This window comes from Coturnix japonica, unplaced genomic scaffold (assembly GCF_054131305.1).
Source record: "Coturnix japonica strain WE unplaced genomic scaffold, WE-NBRP24 Scf127, whole genome shotgun sequence".
Classification (NCBI taxonomy): Eukaryota; Metazoa; Chordata; class Aves; order Galliformes; family Phasianidae; genus Coturnix; species Coturnix japonica.
Window position 1 is genome coordinate 7,516 of NW_028189030.1, and position 22,652 is coordinate 30,167.

Here is a 22,652-nt window from a genome sequence, read left to right on the forward strand (position 1 = left end):
TGTGTGGGGCAGGAGTTATGGGGCTGGGAATGGGGGATGTGTGGGGCAGGAGTTATGGGGTTTGGGATGTGTGGGGCAGGAGTTATGGGGCTGGGAATGGGGGATGTGTGGGGCAGGAGTTATGGGGTTTGGGATGTGTGGGGCAGGAGTTATGGGGTTTGGGATGTGTGGGGCAGGAGTTGTGGGGCTGGATATGGGGGATGTGTGGGGCAGGATTTATGGGGCTGGGGATGGGGGATGTGTGGGGCAGGAGTTATGGGGCTGGGAATGGGGGATGTGTGGGGCAGGAGTTATGGGGTTTGGGATTGGGGATGTGTGGGGCAGGAGTTATGGGGCTGGGAATGGGGGATGTGTGGGGCAGGAGTTATGGGGCTGGGGATAGGGGATGTGTGGGGCAGGATTTATGGGGCTGGGGATGGGGGATGTGTGGGGCAGGTGTTATGGGGCTGGGGATGGGGGATGTGTGGGGCAGGAGTTATGGGGCTGGGGATGTGTGGAGCAGGAGTTATGGGGCTGGGAATTGGGGATGTGTGGGGCAGGAGTTATGGGGCTGGGGATGTGTGGGGCAGGAGTTATGGGGCTGGGGATGTGTGGGGCAGGAGTAATAAGGCTGGGAATGGGGGATGTGTGGGGCAGGAGTTATGGGGCTGGGGATGGGGGATGTGTGGGGCAGGAGTTATGGGGCTGGGGATGTGTGGGGCAGGAGTTATGGGGCTGGGGATGGGGGATGTGTGGGGCAGGAGTTATGGGGCTGGGGATGGGGGATGTGTGGGGCAGGAGTTATGGGGCTGGGGATGTGTGGGGCAGGAGTTATGGGGCTGGGGATGTGTGGGGCAGGATTTATGGGGCTGGGAATGGGGGATGTGTGGGGCAGGAGTTGTGGGGCTGGGGATCTGTGGGGCAGGATTTATGGGGCTGGGAATGGGGGATGTGTGGGGCAGGAGTTATGGGGCTGGGAATGGGGGATGTGTGGGGCAGGAGTTATGGGGCTGGGAATGGTGGTTGTATGTGGAGCTGGTGCTGAAGGGACCAGAAATAGGCAGAGCTGGATTAGGGCTGAGTGTTAGGGGGACACACGAGTGTGCAATTGGGGTCACGGGTGTGTTTTACATGGGGGTTACACGTGTGACACGGGTGTTGTGTAGGGCTGGGGGTTACATGGAGGTTACATGAGTGTGACATGGGTGTGTGGGTGCCATGTGGGGCTGTGAGTTACACAGGGGTGAGTGTGACACAGGTGTGACACGACATGGGTGTGACACGGGGGTGTGGGGGCTGTGTGGGGCTGGGGGTGACATGAGTGTGACACAGAGGTGGCATGAGTGTGACTTGGGTGTGTGTGTGCTGTGTGGGGCTGGAGGTGACACGGGTGGGTGTTACACATGTCTGACATGGGTGTGACACAGGTGTGACACGGGTGTGACAAGGGTGTGACATGGGTGTGACATGACATGGGTGTGTAGGGGACGTGGGGGTGACATGAGTGTGACACAGGTGTGACATGGGTGCTGTGCGGGGCCGTGGGTGACGTGGGTGTGAGTGTGACATGGGTGTGACATGGGTGTGACATTGGTGTGACATGGGTGTGACATTGGTGTGACATGGGTGCTGTATGGGGCTGGGGGTGATGTGGGGGTAAGTGTGACACGGGTGTGACATGGCTGTATGGGTGCTGTGGGTGCTGTGGGTAACATGGGTGTGACATGACATGAGTGTGTGGGGGACGTGGGGGTGACATGAGTGTGACACAGGTGTGACATGGGTGTGACACGAGTGTGACACGGGTGTGTGGGTGCCATGGGGATGGAGGTGACACGAGTGTGACACGGGTGTGACATGGGTGTGACATGGGTGTGACATGGGTGCTGTGTGGGGCTGTGGGTGACACGGGGTGAGTGTGACACAGGTGTGACATGAGTGTGACATGGGTGTGACACAGATGTGACATGGCTTTGTGGGTTCTGTGTGGGGCTGGGGATGATGTGGATGTGACACGGGTGTGACACGGAGGTGACACGGGTGTGACATGGGTGTGTGGGTGCTGTGTGGGGCTGTTGGTGACACAGGTGTGATACAGGTGCGATATGGGTGTGACATGAGTGTGACGCTGGTGTGACACTGGTGTGACGTGTGTGTGTGTGTGTGCTGTGTGGGGCTGGGGTTGACACAGGGGTGGGTGTGTCACTGTTGTGACACAGGTGTGACACAGAGGTGACGTGGGTGTGACATGGGTGTGATATGGGTGTGACACAGAGGTGACATGGTTGTGATATGGGTGTGACATTGTGTGACACAGGTGTGACACGGGTGTGACACAGGTGTGACATGGGTGCTGTGTGTGGTTGTGGGTGACATGGGTGGGTGTGACACAAGTGTGACATGGTGTGACATGGGTGTGTAGTGCTGTGTGGGGCTGCGGGTGACACATGGATGTGTGTGACATGAGTGTGACACAGGTGTGACATGGGTGTGTTATGGGTGTGACATGAGTGTAACATGGGTGTGTGCATGATGTGTGGGGCTGTGTGTGACACAGGGATGGGTGTGACGGGTGTGACACAGGTGTGATACATAGGTGACATAAGTGTGATATGGGTGTGATATGAGTGTGACACTGGTGTGACATGAGTGTGACACAAGTGGGACACAGGTGTGACATGGATGTGTGGGTGCAGTGTGGGGCTGGGGATGACGTGGGGGTGATATGGGTGTGACATGGGTGTAACACGGGTGTGACACGGGTGTGACACGGGTGTGACACGAGTGTGTGTGTGCTGTGTGGGGCTGCGGGTGACACAGGTGTGATACAAGTCTGAAATGGGTGTGACATGGGTGTGACACGAGTGTGTGGGTGCTGTGTGAGGCTGGGGGTGACGTGGGTGCGACACGGGTGTGACGTGAGTGTGACATGGGTGTTGTGTGGGGCTGGGGTTGGTGTGGGTGTGATATGGGTGTGACACAAGTGTGACATGGGTGTGACACAAGTGTGACACAAGTGTGACATGACATGGGTGTGTGGGTGCCAAGTGGAGCTGTGGGCGACTTGACACGCGGGTGTGCAATTGTCACGTGTGTGTGTGTTGTGTCACACGTGCGTGTTGGGTGACACTTGTGTCACACGAGTGTGTGTGACACGTGGTTGTGTGTGACTGAGGTGTCACACAGATACATGGGTGTCACGTGGGTGTGCAGGTGACACACGGGTATGCAACGGCCTCATGAGTGTGTGTGAACAACATGTCACATGGCAATGTGGCTGACACACGTGTGTTGAGGTGACACATGTGTTACATGGATGTGTGTGTGTCATGTGGGTGTGCAAGCATCATGTGGGCATGTGTCACACTGACACATGGGTGTGTGGGGCCCTGTGGGACTGCGGGTGTTGGTGACACGTGTGTCACACGGATGTGTGCGTGTCACACTGATGTGTGGATGAGACACGGGTGTGCAAATATCACATGTGTGTGTGACACATGTGTAACATGAGTGGGTGATGTGTCACACTGGTGTGCAAATGACACACGGGTGTGAGGCTGATGTGTCACACAGATGTGTGGTTGTCACATGGGTTTGTTGGTGTCACACGAGTGTGCGTTGCACAAGTGTCTGGGTGTCACATGGTTGTATTGGTGTCACACGAGTGTCTGGGTGTTGCACAAGTATCTGGTTGTCACATGGTTGTGTGGGTGTCACACGAGTGTCTGGGTGTCATAGCAATATGTGGGTGCCACACACAAGTGTGTGGGTGTCACACGAGTGTGTGTGTGTGTATCACATGGGCTTAGTGGGTGCCACTCATGAATGTGTGTGTGTCACGTATGTGTTCATGGGTGTCACACATGTGTGTGTTGGTGTCACACATGGGTGTCTGGGTGTCACACGAGTGTGTTGGTGTCACATGAGCATGTATGTGTCACAAATGAGTTCATAGGTGTTGTGAGTGTGTGTTGGTGTCACACACAGGTGTGTGGGTGTCTCACGAGTGTGTGGGTGTCACAAATGATTGTGTTGGTGTCACACAAATGTGTGGGTGTCACACATGGGTATGTTGGTGTCACACGAGTGTGTTGGTGTCAGACATGGTTGTATGTGTCACACGTGGGTGTGTTGGTGTCACGAGTGCCTGGGTGTCACACGTGGGTGTCATATGTGGGTGTGTTGATGTCACACGGGTATGTGGGTGTCACATGAGCGTGTTGGTGTCACACGTGGGTTTGTGGGTGTCAGACATGGTTGTGTTGGTGTCACACGAGAGCCTGGGTGTCACACGTAGGTGTATTGGTGTCACACATGGGTGTGTGGGTGTCACATGAGTGTGTGTGTGTCACACATGGTTGTGTGTGTGTCATATGTGGGTGTGTTGGTGTCACACGAGTGTGTTGGTGTCACACGTGGGTTTGTGGGTGTCAGACATGGGTGTGTTGGTGTCACGAGTGCCTGGGTGTCACACGTGAGTGTCACACGTGGGTGTCACACGTGGGTGTATTGGTGTCACACAGATATGTGGGTGTCACTCAGGTTTGTGGGTGTCACACGAGTGTGTTGGTGTCACACATGGTTGTGTGTGTATCACATGTGGTTGTGTTGGTGTCACATGGGCGTGTGGGTGTCACAGGTGTGTTCATGGGTGTCACACGTGGGTGTGTGTCACATGAGTGTGTGTATGTCACAAATGATTGTGTGGGTGTCACACATGTGTGTGCCACAAGCGTTTTTGTGGCTGTCACACATGAGTGTGTGGATGTCACACAAGTATGTTGGTGTCACACGTGGGTATGTTGGTGTCACACGAGTGCCTGGCTGCCACACTTATGTGTGTGGGTGTCTCACGAGTGTGTTGGTGTCACCAATGATTGTGTGGGTGTCACTCATGGTTGTCTGGGTGTCAAATGAGTGTGTTGGTGTCACACGAGAGCCTGGGCGTCACACGTGGGTGTATTGGTGTCACACATGGTTGTGTTGGTGTCACACAAGTGTGTGTGTGGGTATCACACTGGTGTGTGGGTGTCACACGAGTGTGTTGGTGTCACGTGAGTGTGTGTGTGTCGCAAATGTGTTCATGGGTGTCTCGACTGTGTGTTGGTGTCACATATGTGTGTGTGCGTGTCTCACGAGCGTGTGAGTGTCACAGATAATTGTGCGGATGTCACACGAGTGTGTTGGTGTCACACGTGGGTTTGTGGGTGTCAGACATGGTTGTGTTGGTGTCACACGAGTGCCTGGGTGCCACACGTGGGTGTCACACATGGGTGTATTGGTGTCACATGGGTATGTTGGTGTCACACAAGTGTGTTGGTGTCACACATGGGTTTGTGGGTGTGTGTGGGTGTCACACGTGGGTATGTTGGTGTAACACATGGTTGTGCGGGTGTCACACGTGGGTGTGTGTGTATCACACAGGTGTCACATGAGTGTGTGTGGGTGTCACGTGAGTTTGTTGGTGTCACACCCGTGTGTGGGTGTCACTCATGATTGTGTGGGTGTCACATGAGTGTGTTCGTGTCACACATGGGTTTGTGGGTGTGTGTGGGTGTAACTCGTGGGTATGTTGGTGTCACACGAGTGTGTTGGTGTCACACATGGTTGTGTGGGTGTCACACATGGGTGTGTGTGTATCACACGGGTGTCATGTGAGTGTGTGTGGCTGTCACATGGGTTTGTTGGTGTCACACCCGTGTGTGGGTGTCAGACACAGTTTGTGGGTGTCACACGTGTGTCTGGGTGTCACAAATGTGTTCGTGGGTGTCACACGAGCGTGTGGGTGTCACGTGGTAATGTGGGTGTGACACGAGTGTGTGTGTGTCACATGTGGCTGTGTGGGTGTCTCACACTAGTGTCAGGTATGTGTGTGTCACACGTGGGTGTGTTGGTGTCACATGGGTATGTGGGTGTCACACGAGTGTGTTGGTGTCACAAATGTGTTTGTGGGTGTCACACCTGTGTGTGTGTGTGTGTTACACGTGGGTGTATGGGTGTCACATGAGTGTCTGGCTGCCAGACATGTGTGTGTGGGTGCCACACGAGTGTGTGTTGATGTCACACGTGGGTTTGTGGGCGTCACACAAGTGTGTGTGCGTCACACATGAGTGTGCGGGTGTCACATGGATTTGTGAGTGTCACAAGTGTGTTCATGGGTGTCATAAATGCGTGTGTGTGTGTCACACGTGGGTGTGTTGGTGTCGCACAAGTGTGTGGGTGTCATATGTGTGCATCGGTGTCAGACATGGGTGTGTGTGTCACTCAGGTGTGTGTGTGTGTGTGTCACACGAGTGTGTGTTGGTGTCACACGACTGCCTGGGTGGCACATGAGTGTGTATTGGGTGTCACAAATGATTGTGTTGGTGTCACACAATTGTTTGTGGGAGTCACACCTGGGTGTGGATGTCATACAATGTGTGCGTCACATGTGTGCGGTTGTCACATGAGTGTGTGGGTGTCACAATTGTGTTTGTGGGTGTCACACGAGTGTGTGGGTGTCACTCATGATTGTGTGGGTGTCACACGTGTGTGTGCACATCACACGGTCACGTGGGTGTCACAAGTGGGTATGTGGGTGTCAGGAGTGTGGGGTGTCACGTGGTGATGTGGGTGTGACACGAGTGTGTGTGTGTCACACGTGGCTGTGTGGGTGTCACACTAGTGTCAGGTGTGTGTGTGTCACACGTGGCTGTGTGGGTGTCACACACTAGTGTCAGGTGTGTGGGTGTCACACGTGGGTGTGCTGGTGTCACACGTGGTTGTGTTGGTGTCACATGTGGGTGTGTTGGTATCACACGAGTATCTGGGTGCCAGACATGGTTGTGTGTGTGTCACACCTGGCTGTGTGGGTGTCACACGTGGATGTGGGTGTCACATGTGAGTGTGTTGGTGTCACACGAGAGTCTGTGTGTCTCATGTGGGTGTGTTGGTGTCACACGAGTGTGTGGGTGTCACACGTGGGTTTGTGGGTGTCAGACGTGGCTGTGTGTGTGCCACACGTGGCTGTGTGGGTGTCACACACTAGTGTCAGGTGTGTGGGTGTCACACGTGGCTGTGCTGGTGTCACACGTGGGTGTGTTGGTGTCACACGTGGGTGTGTTGGTATCACACGAGTATCTGGGTGCCAGACATGGTTGTGTGTGTGTCTCACGTGGGTGTGTTGGTGTCACACGAGTGTGTGGGTGTCACACGTGTGTTTGTGGGTGTCAGACGTGGTTGTGTGTGTGCCACACGTGGCTGTGTGGGTGTCACACGTGGATGTGGGTGTCACATGTGAGTGTGTTGGTGTAACACGAGTGTGTGGGTGTCACACGTGGGTTTGTGGGTGCCACATGTGAGTGTGTCGGTGTTGCACGTGTGTGTGTGTGTGCCACACATATGTGTGTAGGTGTCACACGAGTGTCTGGGTGCCAGACGTGGGTGTGTGGGTGTCACACATGAGTGTGTATCACATTAATGTGTGGGTGTCACACTTGTGTGTTTGTGTCACACCTGGCTGTGTGGGTGTCACACGGGTGTGTTGGTGTCACACGAGTATGTGGGTGTCACAGTTGTGTGTGTGGGTGTCACACAAGTGTATAGATGTCACATGAGTGTGTGTGGGTGTCACAGATGGTTGTGTGGGTGTAACACGAGTGTGTTGGTGTCAAAGGGGCGTGTTGGTGTCACACGTGTGTGTCGGTGTCACACGTGTGTGTCGGTGTCACACGAGTGTGTTGGTGTCACACGAGCGTCTGGGTGCCAGACATGGGTGAGTGAGTGTCACAAATGATTGTGTTGGTGTCACACTTGTGTGTGGGTGTCACACTTGTGTGTGTGGGTGACACAGAAGTATATGGATGTCACACGAGTGTGTGTGGGTGTCAGACGTGGGTGTGAGCGTGTCACACGTGTGTTGGTGTCACACTTGTGTGTTGGTGTCATGCGAGTGTGTTGGTGTCACACGAGTGTGTTGGTGTCACACGACTGTGTGGGCATCACGGTTGTGTGTGTGGGTGTCACGCTTGTGTGTTGGTGTCACATGAGTGTGTTGGTGTCACACAATGGTGTGTTGTTGGTGTCACACTTGTGTGTTGGTGTCACTTGTTTGTGTCACTCCGTTGTGTCAGGCGGGTGTTGGTGCCCCACATGTTTGTGTGTGTGTGTGTGTGTGTGTCAGTCCATCCCCTGCTTGTGCAATGCCCCATGTGCCCCACAATTAGAGCCGTGCCCCACAACTGGAGCCGTGCCCCACAAGTGGAGCCGTGCCCCACAAGTGGAGCTGTGCCCCACAAGTAGAGCCATGTCCCACAAGTGCAACTGTGCCCCACAAGTGGAGCTGTGCCCCACAAGTAGAGCCATGTCCCACAAGTGCAACTGTGCCCCACAAGTGGAGCTGTGCCCCACAAGTAGAGCTGTGCCCCACAAGTAGAGCCATGTCCCACAAGTGCAACTGTGCCCCACAAGTGGAGCTGTGCCCCACAAGTAGAGCTGTGCCCCACAAGTAGAGCCATGTCCCACAAGTGGAGCCGTGCCCCACAAGTAGAGCTGTGCCCCACAACTAGAGCCGTGCCCCCCAAGTACAGCCATGCCCCACAAGTAGAGCTGTGCCCCACAAGTAGAGCCTTGCCCCACAAGTGGAGCCGTGCCCCACAAGTAGAGCTCTGCCCCACAAGTGGAGCTGTGCCCCACAAGTAGAGCCATGCCCCACAAGTGGAGCCGTGCCCCACAACTAGAGCCGTGCCCCACAAGTGGAGCCGTGCCCCACAAGTGGAGCTGTGCCCCACAAGTAGAGCTGTGCCCCACAAGTAGAGCCGTGCCCCACAAGTAGAGCTGTGCCCCACAACTGGAGCCATGCCCCACAAGTAGAGCCGTGCCCCACAAGTGGAGCCATGTCCCACAAGTGGAGCCATGTCCCACAAGTAGAGCTGTGCCCCACAAGTAGAGCCATGCCCCACAAGTAGAGCTGTGCCCCACAAGTAGAGCCGTGCCCCACAAGTGGAGCCGTGCCCCACAAGTAGAGCCGTGCCCCACAAGTGGAGCTGTGCCCCACAAGTAGAGCCATATCCCACAACTGGAGCTGTGCCCCACAAGTAGAGCCGTGCCCCACAAGTGTCATTTCCATCCCTGCAGTCGTCTGTCGCTGCCCCCCCTCGTGCCCCCCCCCCAGCCCCACACGTGGCTCTGAGCCCCTTTAACTGGGGGGGGGGGGGGGGGATAATCCGGGTATTACCCACAGGGGATTAATGGCACCATGGGAACAAGGGGGGGGGATATGGGGGGGCACCTTCCCCTCCCCCCCCACCCCATCATCCAAGAGCCCAAAGCCCCATAGAGGATAATGGGGGGACACCGGGGTGGGTGGGGGGCACACGAGGACCACCTTCCCCACCAGGACCCCCCCCCCAAAATATTTCTCTCCCAGGGGTGGGGGAACCGGGGGGGGGGGCACCTTACCTCCCCCCCACATCCAAGAGCCCAAAGCCCCATAGAGGATAATGGGGGGACACTGGGGTGTGTGGGGGCACAAGAGGACCCCCCCTTTGATCCCCCCCCATTCAGGACCCCCCCCATCCCCTCCATAAGGACCCCCCCCAATCTATTTCTCTCCCACAGTTGGGGGTCCCAAGGGGGGGCACCTTCCCCTCCCCCCCCCCCCAACCAAGAGCCCAAAGCCCCATAGAGGATAATGGGGGGACACTGGGGTGGGTGGGGGGCAGAGGAGGACCCCCCCTTTCACCCCCCCCCATCAGGACCCCCCCATCCCACCCTATGACGACCCCCCCACCCCCCCCATATCTATTTCTACCCCACAAGTGGGGGTCCCCAGGGGGGGGTGGGTCCTAAGGGGGGGGGCACCTTCCCCTCCCCCCCCCCCCCAACCATGAGCCCAAAGCCCCATAGAGGATAATGGGGGGACACTGGGGTGGGTGGGGGGCACAAGAGGACCCCCCCTTTAATCCCCTCCCCCCCATCAGGACCCCCCCCCATCCCAACCCTTAAGGACCCCCCCCAATCTGTATCTCTCCCACAGGTGGGGGTCCCAAGGGGGGGCACCTTCCCCTCCCCCCCCCAATGCAAGAGCCCAAAGCCCCATAGAGGATAATGGGGGGACACTGGGGTGGGTGGGGGGCACAAGAGGCCCCCCCTCCCCACCAGGACCCCCCCCCCAATCTATTTCTCTCCCACAGGTGGGGGTCCCATCCCCATCCCACCATGGTGACGTCGCTGGAGCTCAGTGGACCCCCCCGGCCTTGAGGACCCCCATATTTCCCCCCCATCTTGGACCCAGAGACCCCCCCCCCTTCCAGCCATAACCATGAGGCCCCACAGTGACGCCTCCCCGTGGGTCACCTCCCATGGGGGGGGCACCTGGAAATGGGGGGGCACATGTGGTGGCATCTCCAATGGGGACATTGACCATGGGGACATTGACCATGGTGGCATCTCCAACAAGGACAGTTTCCATGGTGGCATCTCCAATGGTGACATCTCCAATGGTGGCATCTTTAATGGTGGCATCTCCATAGGTGGCATTGACCATGGGGACATTGACCATGGGGACATCTCCAACAAGGACACTGACCATGGTGGCATCTCCAATGGTGGCATCGACCATGGGGACATCTCCAATGGTGACATCTCCGATGGTGGCATCTCCAACAAGGACACTGACCATGGGGACATTGACCATGGTGGCATCTTCAATGGTGACATTGACTATGGTGGCATCTCCAAGGGTGACATCTCCAACAAGGACATTGACTATGGTGACATTGACCATGGTGGCATCTCCAATGGTGGCATTGACCATGGTGGCATCTCCAACAAGGACATTGACCATGGTGACATCTCCAATGGTGACATCTCCAACAAGGACATTGACCATGGTGACATTGACCATGGTGGCATCTCCCATGGTGGCATTGACCATGGGGACATCTCCAATGGTGGCATCTCCAACAAGGACATTGACCATGGTGACACCATCACCCATAGTGACATCTCCAATGGTGACATCTCCAATGGTGGCATCTCCAATGGTGACACCATCACCCATAGTGACATCTCCAATGGTGACATCTCCAATGGTGGCATCTCCAATGGTGACACCATCACCCATAGTGACATCTCCAATGGTGGCATCTCCAACAAGGACATTGACCATGGTGGCATCTCCAAGGGTGACATTGACCCTGGGAACATCTCCAATGGTGGCATCTCCAATGGTGGCATTGAACATGGTGACATTGACCATGGTGGCATCTCCAATGGTGACATTGGCCATGGGGACATCTCCAATGGTGACATCTCCAATGGTGGCATCTCCAATGGTGGCATCAACTATGGTGGCATCTCCAATGGTGTCATCTCCAATGGTGGCATCTCCAATGGTGGCATCTCCAGTGGTGACATCTCCAATGGTGGCATCTCCAATGGGGACATCTCCAATGGTGGCATCTCCAATGGTGTCACTTGCCATGGTGGCATCCCCAATGTGGTCACAGCTCATGACGGTGACATCTCCTGCAGTGGTGACATCACAAGAGTTGACATCAACAGCGGTGGCTTCATCAGCGGTGACATCTCCAATGGTGCCATCTCCAATGGTGGCATCTTTGATAGTGGCATCTCCATTGGTGGCATCTCCAATGGTGGCATCTTCGATGGTTGCGTCTCCAATGGTGACATCTCCAATGGTGACAATCCCAATGATGGTATCTCCAATGTTGACATCTCCAATGGTGGCACTTGTCATGGTGGCATCTTCAATGGTGACATCTCCAATGGTGACATCTCCATTGGTGGCATCTTTAATGGTGGCATCTTCAATGGTGGCATCTTCATTGATGGTATCTCCAATGGTGACATCTCCAATGGTGGCACTTGTCATGGTGACATCTCCAATGGCGACATCTCCAATGGTGACATCTCCAATGGTGACATCATCTCCAATGGGGACATTGACCATGGTGGCATCTCCAATGGTGGCATCTCCAACATTGACATCCTCAATGGTGACACCTCCAGCGTTGACACCCCCAACATTGACACCCCCAACGTTGACACCCCCAATGGTGCCACCCCCAACTTTGACATCTCCAACGTTGACACCTCCAATGGTGCCACCCCCAACTTTGACATTTCCAATGTTGACACCCCCAATGGTGCCACCTCCAATATTGACACCCCCAACGTTGATACCTCCATTATTGACACCCCCAATGGTGCCATCTCCAATGGTGCCACCCCCAGCATTGCCACCCAGAACGTTGACCCCCCCAATGGCATTACACCCATTGCCACCCCACCTCACCCTGGTGACACCCCCAATGTCGCCCCCTCCCCCACTCCCACCCCTCATCCTCCCTCTCCATGCCCCCCACGCTCTGCCCGCACTGCCCCCCTCCTCCTCCTCCTGTCCCACCATCCCGGCTGGTCCCCCCCCCTCCTCGTCCTCCTCCTCCTTCTGTCCCCCCACCCCACCCCATGTGCCGGCGCCACCTTCAAGGTGGGTGTTATGGGTCCTTGGCTGTGTGACCCCATCGTGTCCCGCTCCCTCCCGGAGGTGGCGTCCCGTTTGGCCATAGGGCGACTCAACCGCGACCCGGAGCTGAGCCGGGGGTATTGGTGGGACTCGGTGCTGCTCCCGGAGCCGTGTGGGACCCCGCAGGCTGTCACCGCGCTGTTGGGGGCCGAACGTTACGCCAGCGGGTTGGTGGGGCCGTTGAACCCGGCCGTATGTGGGGCAGCAGAGATGCTGACGGCGGCCTGGAACAAACCTTTGGTGTCCTGGGCCTGTTTAGGGGATGGGGACGGGGGGAGGGAGACGTTGGTGGAGCCCATTCCCGGTCCTGGTTGGGTGTTGTACGATGTGTTGAGTTATTTCCGCTGGGCACACGTGGCCGTGGTGACGGCGGGGCAGGATGGGTGGAGGGAGGTGGGCAGGGGGCTGGCGCAGGACATGAGGGCCAAGGGGCTGCCCGTCACCGTCGTCACCGCCGTGGGGAGCCGTGAGGACGAGGCCGAAGAGGCGCTGAGGAGGGTGAAGAGGGCGGATGGGGTCAGAGGTAAGGGGGGATGGGGGATGGGGGGTGGGAGGGATGGGGGTATGGGGGGAGGTTGTGGGGGATTGGGGGGAAAGGGGGGTGGGGGTGGGTGGAGGGAGGTGGGGATGGGTGGGAGAAGGATGGAGGGAGGGATGGAAGGAGGATGGAGGGAGATGGTGGGGATGGATGGATGGAGATGGATGGAGATGGATGGAGATGGATGGAGGGAGGGAGGGAAGGAAGGATGGAGGGAGGGATATATGGGTGCATGGAAGGAGATGGATGGGAGAAGGATGGAGGGAGGGAGGGATGGAGGGAGATGGAGGTGGGGATGGATGGATGAAGAATGGAGAGAGGGATGGAGGTTGGGATGGATGGATGGGAGAAGGGTGGAAGAAGGGATGGATGGAAGTAGGAGGGAAGGGATGGATGGGTGGATGGAGATGGATGGAGATGGACAGAGGGAGGGAGGGATGGAAGAAGGATGGAGGGATGGAGGGAGATGGAGGTGGGGAGAGATGGATGGGAAAAGGGTGGGGGAGAAGGGTGGAGGGAGGAAGGGAGGGAGGGAGGGATGGGTGGATGGAATAAGGAGAGAGGGTTGGGTGGATGGATGGATATGGATGGGAGAAGGAGGGATGGAGGGAGGGATGGAGAGAGATGGAGGGGGGGATGGATGGAGAGATGGAAGGAGGTAGGGGGGGATGGAGGGAGATGGAGGTGGGGATGGGTGGGAGAAGGAGGGAGGGAGGGATGGAAGGAAGATGGAGGGATGGAGGGAGATGGAGGTGGGGAGGGATGGATGGAGATGGATGGAGGGAGGGATAGATGGAGAGAGATGGAGGAGGGGATGGGTGGGAGAAGGAGGAAGGGAGGGAGGGAGAGATGGAAGGAGGATGTAGGGAGGGATGGAGGGAGATGGAGGTGGGGATGGACGGATGGAGATGGAGGGAGATGGATGGATGGATGGATGGATGGATGGATGGATGGATGGATGGATGGATGGATGGGAGAAGGATGGATGGAAGGAGGGATGGAAGAAGGAGAGATGGATGGATGGATGGATGGATGGATGGATGGATGGATGGATGGATGGATGGATAGATGGAGATGGATAGTTGGAGATGGATAGATGGAGATGGATGGAGATGGAGGGGTGGAGATGGATGAATGGAGATGGAGGGATGAAGATGGAGGGATGGATGGAGATGGAGGCGTGGAGATGGATGGATGGAGATGGATAGTTGGAGATGGATAGATGGAGATGGATGGAGATGGATAGTTGGAGATGGATGGATGGATGGATGGATGGATGGATGGATGGATGGATGGATGGATGGATGGAGATGGATGGATGGAGATGGATGGATGGAGATGGATAGTTGGAGATGGAGGGATGGAGATGGAGGGATGGATGAAGATGGAGGCATGGAGATGAGGGATGGAGATGGATGGAGATGGATGGAGATGGATGGAGATGGTGGGCATGAGCAGATGGAAGAAGGATGGATGGATGGAGATGGATGGAGATGGTGGGCATGAATAGATGGAAGAAGGATGGATGGATGGATGGATGGATGGATGGATGGATGGATGGATGGATGGATGGATGGAGATGGATGGGTGGAGCTGGTGGGCACGGACGGATGAAGGAAGGGTGGATGAAGGCTGGAGAGGAGGGATGGCAGGGGGTGTTGTGCGCGGGCTGACCCTCTGCTCCCTGCGCAGTGGTGGTGATGTGCATGCACTCGGTGCTGCTGGGCGGCGAGGAGCAGCGGGTGCTCCTGGAGAAGGCGCTGGACATGGGCATGGCCGACGGCACCTATGTCTTCATCCCCTACGACGCTCTCACCTTCCCCCTGCCCTACCACCGCGTGCCCTACCCCGTCCTGGCCAACAGCACCAAGCTGCGCCTGGCCTACGACGCTGTGCTCACCATCACCATGGACTCACCCGAAATCAGCTTCCACGAGGCCCTACGACAAGCACAGGAGGCCTACGAGATCCCTGCGCACATCGACCCCACGCAGGTGGGGTGGGACCCACAGATGTGGGGCGGGGGTGGGGGGTAGAAGACGTTGCGGTGATGGGAGGGAAGTGGGTTGGGGTGGGTGGTGGAGTTGAATTGAGACCTAAAGATGTTGGGGGAGAGAAGGTTAAGGTCAATGGGGTTGGGGTGAAGGTAATGGGAACCAAGAACTGGAGACATTGGGGTGATGGGATGGAGGTGGGATGGGGTGGTGAAGGAGTTGGGTAGAGACCTACAGATGTTGGGGGAGAGAAGGTTAAGGCCAATGGGGTTGGGGTGAAGGTAATGGGAACCAAGAACCAAAGCCATTGGGGTGATGGGATGGAGGTGGGTTGGGGTGGGGGGTGGAAGAGTTGGATTGAGACCTAAAGATGTTGGGGGAGAGAAGGTTAAGGCCAATGGGGTTGGGGTGAAGGTAATGGGAGCCAAGAACCGGTTATTTGGGATGATGGGATGGAGGTGGATGGTGGTAGAGTTGGGTTGAAGAGAGTTGATGTCAATACGGGGTTAAAACCAACATTATTGATATGGAGGTGGTGGGAACTGGAGCTACTGGGGGGATGGGGTGGTTTGGGTGATGGGGGGTGGTGGGTTGGGCGGCCATGATGGCGGCCTGTAGGTGCTGCAAGGAGATGGTGATGGCCAACAAGAGCAGGGGGAAAGGGGTCCAACCAGAGGGTCATAGCCTTGAGTATAGAAGCCCACAGCCAACGGGGTTGGGTGGAAGGGGGCCAAACCAGCACAGCCTCATCTTGGCCTCCTCCTGCAGCCAATCCCACCCCAACGCCCCCCATCCCACCTCAACACCCCCCTCCATCCCTGTCCCTCCCCAGGTCCACCCTCTCTTCGCCACCATCTACAACTCCATCTACTTCTTGGCCCACGCGGTGGAGGCCACGCGGCGCGCGGGGCGCTGGGTGATGGGCACCAGCGTGGCCGAGAACGCCCGTCAGTTCCAGATGGAGGGATTCTGCCAACCCTTCTCCGTCACCGAGGACGGGGACGTCCGGGTCTCCTACGTGGTGCTGGACACGGATGGCAAAGGGGATCGGCTGTGGCCGGTCTATGGGCTGGAGCCCGGGATACGAGGGCTGGGATATCGCGGCCACTCGGTGCACTGGCCCCACAGCTCCAGCCCTGGGACTGACTCCGGGTGCTGGTTTGAGTCGGGCTCCATCTGCAATGGGGGTGAGCTTCACCAGTGCTGGCTGTCCCTCCGTCCGTCCTTCCATCCGTCCCTCCGTCTCCCCATCCCTTCCTCCATCCATCCATCCATCCATCCCTCCATCCATCTCCCCATCCATCCCTCCCTCCATCTGTCCCTCTGTCTCCCCATCCCTTCCTCCATCCCTCCCTCCATCCATCCCTTCCTCCATCTCCCCATCCCTCACGCCATCCCTCTCCCCATCCATCTCCCCAGCCATCCCTCCATCCGTCCCTTCATCCCTCCCTCCCTCCCTCCATCCATCCCTCCATCCATCCATCCATCCATCCATCCATCCATCCATCCATCCATCCATCCCTCCATCTCCCCATACATCCCTCTATCCATCTCCCCATCCCTCCCTCCATCCATCTCCCCATCCCTCCCTCCATCTGTACCTACATCCACCCCTCCATCCCTCCCTCTGTCTCTCCCTCCATCTCCCCACCCATCTTTCCATCCATCCCTCCATCCGTCCCTCCATTGCTCCATCCGTCCCTCCATCTCCCCATCTGACCCTCCATCCATCCATCCCTCCATCTGTCCCTCCATCTCCCCATCATCCCTCCATCCATCTCCCCATCCCTCCCTCCATCCATCTCCACATCCATCTCCCCATCCCTCCCTCCACCCATACCTTCATCCCTCCCTCCATCCATCCCTCTGTCTCCCCATACATCCCTCTATCTATCTCCCCATCCCTCCCTCCATCTCCCCACCCATCTTTTCATCCAGCCCTCGATCCCTCCCTCCATCTGTCCCTCCATTGCTCCATCTGTCCCTCCATCTCCCCATCTGACCCTTCATCCCTCCATCTCTCCCTCCATCGCTCCATCCCTCCCTCCATCCCTCTGTCTCCCCATCCATCTCCCCATCCCTCTCCCTATCCCTCCCTCCATCCCTCTCCCCATCCCTCCTTCTATCCCTCCATCCATCTCCCTATCCATCCCCATCCATTCCTCTCCCCATCCATCTCACCATCATTCCTCCATCCATCTCCCCATCCATCACCCCATCCATCCATCCATCCCTCCATCCTTCCCTCCATCCATCCCTCTATCCATCTCCCCATCCCTCCCTCCATCCCTCCATCCATCCCTCTGTCTCCCCATACATCCCTCTATCCATCTCCCCATCCGTTCCTCTGTCCCTCAATCCATCCCTCCATCCATCCCCCCGTCCCTCCATCCATCCATCCATCCCTCTGTCTCCCCATACATCCCTCCATCCATCTCCCCATCCCTCCCTCCATCTGTACCTACATCCACCCCTCCACCCCTCCCTCTGTCCCTCCCTCCATCCCTCCATCCATCTCCCCATCCCTCCCTCCATCCCTCCATCCCTTCATCCGTCCATCTCACCATCCCTCCCTCTATCCGTCCCTCCATCCATCTCCCCATCCCTCCCTCAATCCATCTCTACATCATCCCCCCATCCATCCCTCCATCCATCTCCCCACCCCCTCCCTCCATCCATCCTTCCATCCATCCCTCTCACCATCCCTCCATCCATCCCTCTATCCATATCCCCATACATCCCTCTATACATCTCTCCATCCCTCCCTCCATCCATCTCCCCATCCCTCCCCCCATCCCTCCCTCCGTCTCCCAACCCCTCCCTCCATCCATCTCCCCATCCATCCCTCCATCCATCCATCCCTTCCTCCCTCCATCCATCCATCCACCCCCAAACCGTCTCCCCATCCCTCCATCCATCCCTCCCTCCATTCCTCCATCCATCTCCCTATCCATCCCCATCCATTCCTCTCCCCATCCATCACTCCATCATCCCTCCATCCTTCCCTCCATCCATCCCTCCATCCCTTCCTCCATCCATCCCTCCATCCATCCGTCCCTGTCTCCCCATACATCCCTCTATCCATCTCCCCATCCGTTCCCGTCCCTCAGTCCATCCCTCCATCCGTCCCCCCATCCATCCCCCCATCCCTCCCTCCATCCATCCATCCATCCCTCCGTCTCCCCATACATCCCTCCATCCATCTCCCCATTCCTCCCTCCATCTGTACCTCCATCCACCCCTCCATCCCTCCCTCTGTCCCTCCCTCCATCCCTCCATCCATCTCTCCATCCCTCCCTCCATCCCTCCCCCCATCCCTCCCTCCATCTGTACCTACATCCACCCCTCCATCCCTCCCTCTGTCCCTCCCTCCATCCCTCCCTCCATCCCTCCCTCCATCCCTCTCCCCATCCATCTCCCCATCCATCCCTCCATCGCTCCATCCCTCCCTCCATCCATCCGTCCCTCTGTCTCCCCATACATCCCTCTATCCATCTCCCCATCCCTCCCTCCTTCCATCCACCCCTCCATCCATCCCTCCATCCATTTCCCCATCCATCTCCCTACCCCTCTCCCCATCCCTCCATTCATCTCCCCATTCATCTCCCTACCCATCTCCCCATCCATCCCTCCATCCATCTCCCCATCCATCTCCCCAACCCCTCCCTCCATCCATCCCTTCATCCCTCCCTCCATCCATCCATCCCTCCATCTCCCCATACATCCCTCTATCCATCTTCCCATCCCTCCCTCCATCTGTACCTACATCCACCCCTCCATCCCTCCCTCTGTCCCTCTCTCCATCCTTCCATCCATCCCTCCATCCCTCCCTCCATCCCTCTCCCCATCCATCTCCCCATTGTCCCTCCCTCCACCTCCCCATCCATCCCTCCACCCATCCCTCCATCCCTTCCTCCATCCCTCCATCCATCTCCCCATCCCTCTCTCCCTCCCTCCCTCCCTCCCTCCCTCCCTCCCTCCCTCCATCTCTCCACTCCTCCCCCCCCATTTACCCCTCCCCATTTGACACTGGGACACCAATGGGTTCCATGCTTGGCCCAATGGCCGCCATTGGGGGGGGTGTGAAGAGGGGAGAGGTGACCCCTCCATGGTGACCCCCCTCCATGTCACATCCCCCCCCTCCCCCTGTTCCTCCCCAGGGATGGACGCCAGCTTTGTCCTCCTCATCTTCATCCTGGTCTCTGCGCTGGTGGCAGCGGGAGCCGCCCTGGCCTGTTTCATCAGGTGGGACCCCCCACCCCACCCAGTGGAGATCCCCACCCCACCCTCCCCCCCCAATGAAGACCCCCCCCCCAATTCAGTGACATTGAGGCAGTATTTACGTGCCCCCCCCCCCCCCCCCCCCCCCAGGCGTCGCATCCAACAGGCCCAGCTGATGAAGGGACCCAACAAGATCATCCTGACCATGGAGGACCTGACCTTCATCAACACCCAGAGCAACAAGAGGGTGAGGGACCCCCACGGTGGGGGGGTGGGGGGGTCTTTGAGGTGGGGGGGGGTGTCTTTGGGGTTGGGGGGGTTCTTGGGGGGCATTGAGGGGGTCTTATATATGGGGGGGGAAGGAAACACTGAGGCCATAGGTTGGGGGTGGGTAGAGGGTGAGGGACCCCCATGCTGGGTGGGGGTCTTTGGGGTTGGGGGGGGGGCCCTTGGGTTTGGGGGGGTCTTTGGGGGGGTCCTTGGGGGCCTTGAGGGGGTCTCATATATGGGTGGGGATGGAAACACTGAGGCCATTTGTTGAGGGGTGGCCAGACCTGGTGGGTCCCCGTGGGTGGTGGGTTTCCTAATGGGGGGGGGGTCTCCATGGGGTGATATATCCCTATGGGCATCACATCCCAGTGTGGGATGGGGGTCCATAAGTGACCCCCCCCCCCAATAATGGGGTGATGGGTCCCCATGGGTGACCTGGTGGTCCCATAGCAGCTATAGGACCCCATGGGTGACCTGGTGGTCCCATGGCTGCTATAGGACCCCATGGATGACCTGGTGGTCCCATGGCAGCTATAGGGCCCCATGGGTGACCTGGTGGTCCCATGGCTGCCATAGGACCCCATAGGTGCCATCCCGGTGGGTTCTGTGCCCCCCACCCCCCATAGATCCAATCCTGACCCCCCATTTCCCCCCTTCCAATGGGTATTGGCTCCCAATGGGGTGATGGGTCCTTATGGGTGACCTGGTGGTCCCATGGCTGCTATAGGGCCCCATGGGTGACCTGGTGGTCCCATTGGTGCTATAGGGCCCCATGGGTGACCTGGTGGTCCCATGGCTGCTATAGGGCCCCATGGGTGACCTGGTGGTCCCATGGCTGCTATAGGACCCCATGGGTGACCTGGTGGTCCCATGGCTGCTATAGGACCCCATGGGTGACCTGGTGGTCCCATGGCTGCCATATGACCCCATAGATGCCATCCCGGTGGGTTCAGTGCCCCCCTGCCCCCATAGATCCGATGCTGACCCCCCCACAATGGGGTATTGGCTCCCAATGGGGTGATGGGACCCCATGGGTGACCTGGTGGTCCCATGGCAGCTATAGGACCCCATAGGCGCCATGATGGTGGGTTCAGTGCCCCCCACCCCCCATAGATCCGATGCTGACCCATTGCCCCCATTTTAGGTTGATGGCAGCCGTACCAGCCTGGCAGGTCGCAGTGCTGGGGACACCAAGAGCGTCCGCAGCGTCACCGCAGCCCCCGACACCACCAACGTGGCCATTGCTGAGGTAAGACCCCCATAAACCCCCCATAAACCCCCCATAAACCCCCCATATACACCCCATATACCCCCCATAAACCCCCCCCCCCTTTGTATCCCCCCCATGTCACCCCTTCCCCCTTTTTACCCCACTTTATCCCCTATTTTGTGTGTCCCCCCCCCTTCCCCACTTTACCACCTCCGGGGGCGACAAGGCAGACCCACATCCTTGGGGATACCCCCCCCAAGACCCCCCCCCCCCCAACCAGCCCCTATATCATGGCTGGATGATTGACAGCTCGGGGCTGTGATTGACAGCTGCCTCCTCCTGCCCTTTCCCAGCAGGGAACTGAACCCCCGGGGGGCAACAGCCACGTCCCCCTCCTCCTCCTGTTGTTTAACCAACAGGGCCTTGTCGCCTCCGTGCAGGTAAGTGCACCAAAACCCACCTGTTTTGACCCAGATTTACCCTCAATCCACCCCCCCCCCCACCCACCCACCATCGTAGTGTTGCCCCCCTACCCCAATACTGTGGTCTCGGTTGGAAAAGTGGGGTGAAATGAGGGGTTGTTGGGGGGGGGTGTGGGGAGGGGGAGGTGGGATGGATGGGGTGGGATATGGGGGGAGATGGGGTGGGATATGGGGGGATATGGGGTGGGATGGGAGGATATGGGGTGGGATATGGGGTGGGATGGGGGGAGATGGGGGAGATGGGGTGGGATGGGGGGATATGGGGGGAGATGGGGTGGGATATGGGGGGATATGGGGTGGGATGGGGGAGTATGGGGGGAGATGGGGTGGAGGGAGATGGGGTGGGATATGGGGTGGGATGGGGGAGATGGGTGGGGTGGGGGGTGATGGGGGGATATGGGGTGGAATGGGGGGATATGGGGTGGGATGGGGTGGGATGGGCGGAGATGGGGTGGGATATGGAGTGGAATGGAGGGATATGGGGTGGGATGGGGGGAGATGGGGAGATGGGGTGGGATATGGGGTGGGATGGGGTGGGATATGGGGGGAGATGGGGGGAGATGGGGTGGGATATGGGGTGGGATGGGGGAGATGGGGTGGGGTGGGGGGTGATGGGGGGATATGGGGTGGAATGGGGGGATATGGGGTGGGATGGGGTGGGATGGGCGGAGATGGGGTGGGATATGGAGTGGAATGGAGGGATATGGGGTGGGATGGGGGAGATGGGGAGATGGGGTGGGATATGGGGTGGGATGGGGTGGGATATGGGGTGAGATGGGGGGAGATGGGATGGGATATGGGGTGGGATGGAGGGAGATGGGGGGAGATGGGGCGGGATATGGGGGGATATGGGGTGGGATGGGAGGATATGGGGTGGATATGGGGGGAGATGGGGGGAGATGGGGTGGGGTGGGGGGTGATGGAGGGAGATGGGGTGGAATGGGGGGATATGGGGTGGGATGGGGGGAGATGGGGGGAGATGGGGTGGGATATGGGGCGGGATGAGGGGATATGGGGGGAGATGGGGTGGGATATGGGGTGGGATGGGGGGAGATGGGGGGAGATGGGGTGGGATATGGGGGGATATGGGGTGGGATGGGGAATATGGGGGGAGATGGGGTGGAGGGAGATGGGGTGGGATATGGGGTGGGATGGGGGAGATGGGGTGGGGTGGGGGGTGATGGGGGGATATGGGGTGGAATGGGGGGATATGGGGTGGGATGGGCGGAGATGGGGAGATGGGGTGGGATATGGGGTGGGATGGAGGGATATGGGGTGGGATGGGGGGAGATGGGGTGGGATATGGGGTGGGATGGAGGGATATGGGGTGGGATGGGGGGAGATGGGGTGGGATATGGGGCGGGATGGGGGAGATGGGGTGGGGTGGGGGGTGATGGGGGAGGAGATGGGTGAATGGGGGTGAGATGGG

General features: G+C 58.2%; 1 protein-coding gene across 2 annotated transcripts in view; it reads left to right on the top strand.

The window, feature by feature from the left end:
- Positions 1–12,410: 12,410 nt before the first annotated feature.
- GUCY2D (guanylate cyclase 2D, retinal) overlaps positions 12,411–22,652 on the top strand; it is a 53,121-nt gene continuing 42,879 nt past the window's right edge. Inside the window, exons 1-7 of one of the 2 annotated variants that reach the window (XM_085535490.1) lie at positions 12,411–13,031; positions 14,739–15,040; positions 15,873–16,227; positions 19,201–19,285; positions 19,412–19,508; positions 20,676–20,780; positions 21,095–21,181. In XM_085535490.1, coding sequence (XP_085391616.1) covers positions 12,482–13,031; positions 14,739–15,040; positions 15,873–16,227; positions 19,201–19,285; positions 19,412–19,508; positions 20,676–20,780; positions 21,095–21,181 — 1,581 coding nt within the window. In that variant the 5' untranslated portion in view covers positions 12,411–12,481. The remainder of the gene's footprint in view (positions 13,032–14,738; positions 15,041–15,872; positions 16,228–19,200; positions 19,286–19,411; positions 19,509–20,675; positions 20,781–21,094; positions 21,182–22,652) is intronic. The other variant, XM_085535491.1, reaches the window with a different exon arrangement.